We start from the raw sequence: 8,622 nt of genomic DNA, 5'->3' as shown, positions 1-8,622 counted from the left end.
AAGAAAATGAAAAAGAACTTGGCAGATTGGTTCAGGGATCAGCCTTGACACTTACAGATCCATATCTGTAAGTGTTAGTTTACTTCCATTTTAGTCTTTGGGGGTACTTCCCCCACACTAACAGGTGCAGAGGGATAATATGATTTTCATCAGTGTACATCTAGGACCTGGAATCCACCCAGGATTAAATTCCTAGCACTTTATGTTAAAAAACATTCCAAATTCATTTTAGCTCTCTAATATTCTCTAAAACTGGATAGGAAAAGGTCTAAGAACCCCAATACACAGCTTTGGCATATATTGCTGGAGGTAGTTAGGGGTGGGTGGGTGGTTGTGTGCATATGTCCTTCTTTCTCTCTCTCAGAAGGAGCCATCTCACACTGGGATGGGGTGGGTCTACTGGTCAGAGCTGGGAATCGAGTGGCAGGACTCAAGTTCTATTCCTGGCTTTACACTGATGTATGTGTGGCTTATGGCATGTCACCTTGTCTGTGCATATTCATTTAGCCATCTGTAAAATGCAGATAATACTCATTTGGCTCAAGGCTCCGACGCTTAATGTCTGCCAAGTGCTTGGAGATCCTCTGATGAAAGGCATTATAGAAGTACAAACTGTTACTGGTATCTGGCCCCTTACCATGCACAGATCTGTAATGGGAGGCTGTTAGCTGCAAGGTCATAGGCATAGTGGCTCATAAAACTACTGCATCTTCCATTTGTGTTTAAAAAGTCAGCTTGAGTCCAGAAACCTGGAGTGGCAAGTTTGATTCCCAGCCCAGTCAATGGAACAAAACATATTTGCAGGGTCATCATATGAAGAGGTAGAAGTTTATTGGAATATAAACATTCAGATAACATGTAAGATAGAAAAACCCAACAACAACATATACAGACACTTGTTGGAAGCAGACGTCTGAGGTATTTATCCACTGCCTAGGCTATCACATTTTTTTTAAATAGGTAACAAAACTAGTAGCAAGGCTGCTGCTGTTCAGTTAAAATGTCTTCTGGTTTGAATCCATTTGGAGATCATACGCAGCAACCAAAGGACTATGTGACACATTCACATTTGTTCCAGGAGCTGATTGCGAACAGCTCCGCCTGTGCAGTTTGAGGCTTGTTTCTGAGCTGGACTCCATCCTTTCCATCTTCATGTACTACCAGAAAACACTGGTATTGAATGTAAGAGGACAGGAGGTGGCTCTCTGTGTGGACCTGGTTTGGAAACCAGACAGCACGTCTGCACCCACTTCATTCTGAAAACAGAGCGCTAGGCTGCTGCTGCTGGCCCACTGCACCTTTGCCTCCAGATGGCCCCTTTTAGCTGCTTGTTGCGAAACCCTAATTGCTCTGGAGTTTCAAGGTGATTAGACACACTGCAAAACGGAACACTTCACACCAGGAACAGTCCTTCCTGCAATATCAAAACCCCTGAGTGCCATACAATCTTCAACATTCTGAGTTAAATGGATTGGAGCTGAGGAGACACGCCCCCACTCCCAGCCCTCCACCCTGTATCTGCTGCTGGTTTCTATACCTCTGTCCCTAAAACCTGGCAGCTCAGCAGGAATATCTGGATCTAAGCAAAATGTGCATCAAGCCAAGTGCTAGTATCAAGCTCAGGCTAGGGAAAGGGTTAGTATTCACAGTCTGAATGGCTGATCCTTGTAGCCAGCTAATGAGAGAATAGTTTATTGTTGCAGCTTATTTTACTGAGGTATCTGTTACACGTCCCAACTTTATTCTTTCCCTGAATTTGATAAAAAACAATCTGTTAGTTCCTGTCTATTTCCAGACTAGCTGTGTAAAGCTTATAAACATTAATACTCTAGTAGTGTCAAAGCAGTTTATCGGTTCAGTGATTCGAGCAGCTTTCTGTGCAAGAAAACACAATGGTAGCACGTGATACGCAAGCAAAACACCCAATATTAACCTCTGCTCCCCAGGACAAGAGAATAAAGCATAAGGAAAAGTAGGTATTCCCTAGCCCTATCCTTGGGAAATAATCCCCACCCCCACCCCCAAAAAAGAAACAGGACAATTATAAAGATCCCCCGACTCTGGAAAAAAATCTCAGAGTTTGAGACAATGAAATGCCTTGGAGGTCTGCAAGATTCACAAATGCATCAGGGCCAAAGTCTGGTCCCCACAAATGCGTGGGTACATACAGCTTCCACTGAAGGCAATAGGAGAGAGGACGCCCCAAGGCAGAACCTGCCTCAGGACAGGTGCATTATAAATAATCTGACTGCCTGTTAAAAAGAAGTCACAGTGTCTGCTAATGAGACCAGCTAAGCTGTATAATATAAACTAATACACACGGGCAGGGGAGCGTCCTACAGCAGGTACCTCCTGAGGCCTAAAACGCCACCACAGGCTCAGATCCACTCTCACTGGAGCATCAAGCTGGGGAAAAAGCTTGTCCATTGCAGGGTTTTATTGCTGATGAACTCAACCAGCAAGTGATTCTTATTCACCATCAAGCCTGACTGACTGTGAGGGATGGGTGTACTTAGTTTTAAATTGAAATTATTCAAAGCACATTCATTAAATTTGTATATGCAAATCAGACCTGGCCCTTGGGCTTCTAAGTCTCCAGCCTGGCCTTTACTGTTCAGTGTCTGGTCACCTGTTCTATTGTACATGCTCTTTCCATGAGTGGTAATGGATCATATCACAAAGAAGCAGAGAATTCTGGGACTAAGGGGACATGCCGGTGCCCACAAAGGCACTGCTGCTGCTGCTTCTGGGGGACAGGGCTCCCTTTCTGAAGCTGTGATACGTTACACAGTAGATATAAAGATGGAGCATCATGGTTCTCCTGGAATATTTCACCAGGAGAGAAATTACCATTTCACCAGCCAGTTAGGACACCCTTCCTCTTGGAGCCATCCGCAGTGATTGTTACACTGGGGTTATTTATTGATTAGCCACCTATCATTGGGAAAATACTCTTTTAAACAATTTGTTATAAAGTTACCTCCAGTTTTTTATAATGGGCCTGATCCAAAGTCTACTGAGGTCTGTGGAAAAACTCCCTATTAATCATAGAATATCAGGGTTGGAAGGGACCTCAGGAGGTCATCTAGTCCAACCCCCTGCTCAAAGCAGGACCAATCCCCAATTTTTGCCCCCGATCCCTAAATGGCCCCCTCAGGGACTGAACTCACAATCCTGGGTTTAGCAAGCCAATGCTCCAACCACTGAGCTATCCCTCCCCCTGGAGGGATTAGCTTCAGTGGGCTTTGGCTCAGGCCCAGTGTGCATCCCCCACACTGAGGTTAAATGCTGTTGATGTTAGAAGGTGCTTTGTTCACAGTTCGGAGCTTGCTCCAGCAGCCTGACCCGAGACTGGCTCCCAAAGTGGTACCTTACAATTTCAGTACAGAGAACCTCGGATCAGTTTATAAGCTCTTACTTAAATGCACTTTCGGACTACGGGGAGGCATCTGTGACACTTATGGGCTGGAGAGAGGGGAAAATGTGCAATGGCTTAATTTCCAGCTGTGCAGGCAAGCTGACTTGAGGTAAGTTATCCTAGTATTACAGTCCATCAAACCTCTTAATGCAGTTTGATCTTGCCTCAAGGTGTTGGGTGTTCTAACAATGTCACTAAGCTGTTCGGTTGCCCCTGGGTTGAATTCTCATCTCAAACTAATTTTATACTGGCTTCAATTGAGTTAACTCATAATTTACATCCAGATAAGTAAGAGGAGAATCAGGCCCCTTGCCTTCAGAGGGCTGTAATACCAATCTGATAAGATGGTTCTGTCCCATCTACACAGGCAAGAGCCAATTGAGTGATAACATGGCTAGGTGACTGTTAGGCCATCCTCCAACACTGACTGCTTGCCTGTGTAGAGCAGAGAACCCCTTAGATTCTTTAGACACCGAGAGCAGAACTGGGCTAGTTATGACCATGTAATGCGTGGCTGTTGCTAACAGGGACTGTTGCCTTAGAACTATGATTGAAAACTGTCCAATAGATTGCTGAGGGGGACAGTCTGCAGCAGGACTCTCTGAAAAACCACTGCCCAAAGAAACTGTGCTAGAACCCTGCGAGCAATAACCTTTCACACACATGGTGGGAGCTAGCACGGCTTTGCTCCAAATACAGACAGATCTGAAAGGGCACTGCACGCTGCGTGTTTCAGTGGGTAACATGACAGCCCAACAGACCATGCTATAACAAACTAATTTCAAGCCAGCTGATCATCTTGCCTGTGAAGAGAGTTACAATGTCGATTAGACTTATGTTACCAAATTGTATTTCAACCCCCTAAATATGGGGATGGTTGCAGAGTTTGGTAACACAGGCCTTTACAACATAAGTGAAAGCAGAACCTAGAACACATTCCAGTATTTAGGTCCTGTCTGCTCCATGAAAAGCTACCACAATGCACCATTTGGGTACAATACGGTAGCACACAACATGGTTTGGTCTCATCGCATAAACAGGACTCAGGTGTATTTTTATCTGTGTGACCGAATCCTACTGGTAAAATCCAAAGCTGCAGCACAATTCAGGTGTTTGGTCCTGCCCACACTGGAAGAGTGAACTGTACTTTAACACATCAGGAGGCCTAGCAAAATCTATAGTGTAGACAGGATTGTTATCTTCAAAGCTGTTCTACTAAAACTTGCTAAAAATAAGCCCAGTACTAGATCACAGAGTTCTGTAACACACATTGGGACCACCTGAACCCCACTGGGGACACCCCACCGTTCACTCTGAGGGGAAATCCTGAAACTCAAGCCAGCCTGAGAAATAAAACTGCCCTCTTTTCCTTCTCTACCTGCATCTGTCCTCCTCTATTGCCCTGTCCGCATGCCCAGCTCCTGGGTCAATGCTGCTGGAACTGTCTCCAGGCTATGCTAAGGACAGGGAAGCCACCTGCTCCTTCACTCAGCTTTGTTGTCTTTGGTGCTACAATAAAAAATAAAAATTAAAAACAAAGTCAGCAAAACACATATAAAAACAAGCTTTAAGATATGCCAATACTTCCTGAAGAGGTAACACAATAACAAGTCCATATCTGAGGTATTTCATCTGCTCAAAAGAACCTGACTCAGGCCTGCATGATGGAAGAGACATCACCAGGGCGGGGGCGGGAAGGCTCAGATCCACAGACTGTGAGAACGTCACCAGGGCAGGGAAGAACCTGTCCTATGTGCTGCAGGAGGGGAGAGGACAGCACGGGTGCCTGCGTGCGGGGAGTGAAACAGCAAGGAGCTGGGTCAATGGAAGTGAGCCAAGGAACTAACTTGGCTGACAAAGGAGGAATGATGGACTAAAGCAGCCCTAGCTCCCCACATTGGGAATTTACTGGGAATGGGTGGAGATTTTCTTCCCTCTCTCCGCAACCAGAGGCCCATGTCCTCATTCAACTGGGATGCACCCATGTGGAGCTGTCCCAGGTCCGGCTCTTCTGTCCCTTTAGCCCAGGTGAGCCTTGTGAATGATGGCTGTGATTTGGAGTATGCTGCAAGATACCTGGCAAGAGCCCAACTGAAAAAAGTGTGTAGTACATGAATAGACACAAACACACAGCTCAGCAGATTGCCAGCATCACCTCGTATCTCCTTTGGGTGACAGTGGCCCGCAGCTGATGTGTCTGTGTGGGGACAGGATGGAGAGGCTAATGAAACACACAGGAGAGGAAGCGCTGCACGAAATCACCATTTGGTGCAAACCCAGTTCTATCAAGGGCCAAGGGGCTAGAACTAGGAGCAAAGGGATGACATCAAGCAACAGAAAAGTCAGGATGACTATCAAGATAAAGGCTGCAGTGGTGAGTTTATTTAGCCTGTCCAATGCTCCCGCAAGGGAAGCAGTGCAAGGGCCGTTGGTGGGGCATTTAAAACTAGGCGGGGCAAAGGCCTGGAAAAAACAGGAGGGTCCAGGTTTGCACTGGCCATGGGAGATGACTAGCTGGACTAAAGACCGTATCCATCTCGGTGTATCAGATACAGAGGTGGGAGAGTCCTCCGTGTGCTGCCAGGACCCTAGAGAGGTAGATGCCAAAGCAGGAAGAAGTCATGCAAGTCTCCTGTGAATCCAGCATTAGTGACCATTTGCCCTTCAGCCTAGTCTAACACACAGGAGACAGCATCAGGAGGCTGAACACAGTGGAGACAGAATGGACGACTAGATGAGACTTGCTCGCTATCAACCTGCACAACTCCTCTGCAAGCGACCGCAAGAGGGAACAAATACAAGGTGAAAAGAGACCAAAGTTGCTCTGGGTGTAGGATTGTCAATACACTATGTTATATTAGGGAAGTCCACGCAGCTGTTGATTAGAGAACAGGAACCCTTCCCTCACCCCAATTACTACCTCCTTGCTCCTTCCGCCTGCCATGATGATGTCTCAGTCATCTGCAAACCCACAGCCCCTAGAGACAATCCCTGATGGAAAAATGCCACATGCCCCCTTTCCTTCGCCCCAACCCCCCAGCAGGAACACAGTCAAACCTGAAAAAATAATAAAAAAAGCTGGACAAACAGGCAATGCAAACTCGCCAGCACAGAAGGTTTCATTGTCTGGCCATTGACCAACCGCAGAGCAGGTTCCTTGAGATGAGGTAATCTGTGCGACTCCTTCCTGGCTTGCTCTCTGCCTTGAACGGAGAGGGCAAAGCTGCCTGAGGCTAATGAGAGAAACAGCCCGCTCCCCCATCCATCAGAGAGACCAGCTGGTTGAGGGCTCTGCGCTGGGGGTGCCCCTGGACGAGGTTGGGCTAGGAGAGCAGTGGGAGCTGCTGCTGCTACTGCAGGTGCTTTGAGTGCTGGATCCTGCAATTAGATGGACGACGGGCTTCTGGGCAAACAGAACTCCTGCAGGACAGAGACGGATTTGGAACCGGGTTACTGGGACACCAGAACAACATAGTGCTTAAGGAGAAGCAACTGGCTAGCCCAGACCTATGTACGTGGCTGGAGAGGAGAAGAGTCTACCAACCCCAGAGATTTTAGAACAGGGCTCAGGGAATTCTACCAGCGAGAGTTAGCCCAATCCAATCAAGCAGGTTCAGGAAGCTGCAGCAACAGTGCAACTGGAACGAATACAGCAGAACTTGCTTAGAACAAAGGCTGATAGAGTGACGCTTTGCTTGAAAATCCCCAACAGCTTCGATGCCGTTTTCAATACACTTTCGCTCCGCTAGAACTGAGTTCCACTGAGCTACGCCACTGGGAATGCAGCACTCTGCACCCACCTAGAGAAGTGTTAAATGTGGCCTTCAGAGGGGATCACCACCCAACTGAGCAGGAGTGAGGAATGTAAAGAGAAATTGACACTCCTCAGAAGGGGGTGAAGAGAAGCTAGTCTGGTTAAAGCTGCTTCTCAGCACAAGGAGAGAGAGATTCCAAAAGTTCCCCTTCACTCAGGGCTGGCGGTATCTCCTATAGCAGCAAGGGACGAAAGGCAGCCCTGGTACCACACTCAGGGTGAAGGTAGGGAGGATGTCTTGCCAGATAGTTCTTTCTCGCATTACAGTGAAATGCTGCTTGTACAGAAGCTCTGCAATCAAAACTACTTCACTCTATGGGTGTGTCTAACCTGCAATCAGGAGATGCGGTTGCAGCACACGTAGACAGACCTGAACTAGCTTTGATCTAGCTAGCTCGAACAACAATATAGTGAAAGCGTGGCTGCATGGGCAAACCCCACCCACCCAGAACCCTGCGTATGCACTTGAGCAGCCACAGCCTCGGCTGCCATGGCTTCACGGATATCGTTACTCAAGCTCGCTTTGGCCTCGCTAGACCCAATCTAGCTCAGGTATGTCTACACGGGCTGCAATCACGTCTCCTGACTGAAGTGCAGATGTACCCTCAGGCAGAGGACCAGTGTACACAGAGATCAAATCCGAAAACTGGGCAAAGTGATCAGAATATCTATAAACAGCACACACAAAGGCGGAATCGCCAAGCAGTAGCATTTAGAAGGATCTCAAATATATTAAAAAAAACATAAGAAGGGGCCATCTTGACAGAGCGGTGCAGAGGACTGTGGAAAAGCAGCTCCTGTGTCAACTCAAGGCTCTCTCAAAGCAACGAAAGTTTTGGGTTTTGTGTTTGGCAAATTTATATCCATTAAAAGTATCCTGCATTCAAACAAGAGCTGCTTTCCCCTGCTGCACCACTGCTCTGGGCAGCTGTTGCTTTCTCACCAGCATAGATTGTGCCGTTAATCTCCACAGACATGTTAATACTCCCAATGCCGCTGGGTGACAAATGCAATGCCGCTGCCGCCGCCGCCGCAGCATCTGGTTTATCTTCTGTTGGGAAAAGGAGAGTTGTGAGTTAGGTTGCGCTGGGTCTCCACTGCACTACCCAGGGACAATCTAGTGCTTAGAGGGTCCTTCTTTCACCTCCCCTCTGCAGTGAAAACTGAACCAAGCCCTCCCTGCCCCCCAGTCCCACAAGGCCGACTCATGAACCGGTGGCCTGCTTTGTGGGGGGAAGGACTCTGAAATTTGGAAGCACATCGCTCCCGCCTGCCGGCCGTGAAGTACACTGGACTGCTTACAATCAGCTTCTATTAAATGACAGGATTTCAAGAAAAGCAGAATGCAGGAAAGTGTTACGTAAGGTTTCCCCATACAGCTCTGTCAGTA

General features: G+C 47.4%; 1 protein-coding gene across 2 annotated transcripts in view; it reads right to left on the bottom strand.

Moving 5' to 3' along the window:
- Window positions 1-809: 809 nt before the first annotated feature.
- Window positions 810-8,622, bottom strand: part of ARID3B (AT-rich interaction domain 3B) — a 47,922-nt gene continuing 40,109 nt past the window's right edge. Inside the window, exons 8-10 of one of the 2 annotated variants that reach the window (XR_013347385.1) lie at window positions 8,176-8,283; window positions 6,561-6,838; window positions 810-4,927 (exon numbers count right to left, since the gene is read on the bottom strand). Coding sequence is in view for 1 of the 2 variants with exons in the window: in XM_077829128.1 (XP_077685254.1) it covers window positions 6,684-6,838; window positions 8,176-8,283 (263 nt within the window). In the remaining variant the exon portion in view is untranslated. Of the gene's footprint in view, window positions 6,839-8,175; window positions 8,284-8,622 lie in introns of both variants that reach the window. The other variant, XM_077829128.1, reaches the window with a different exon arrangement.

This window comes from Eretmochelys imbricata, chromosome 10, assembly GCF_965152235.1.
Source record: "Eretmochelys imbricata isolate rEreImb1 chromosome 10, rEreImb1.hap1, whole genome shotgun sequence".
In the NCBI taxonomy this organism is placed as follows: Eukaryota; Metazoa; Chordata; order Testudines; family Cheloniidae; genus Eretmochelys; species Eretmochelys imbricata.
Note: the sequence above shows the minus strand (reverse complement) of the source record. Positions and strands in the feature narration are given on the sequence as shown.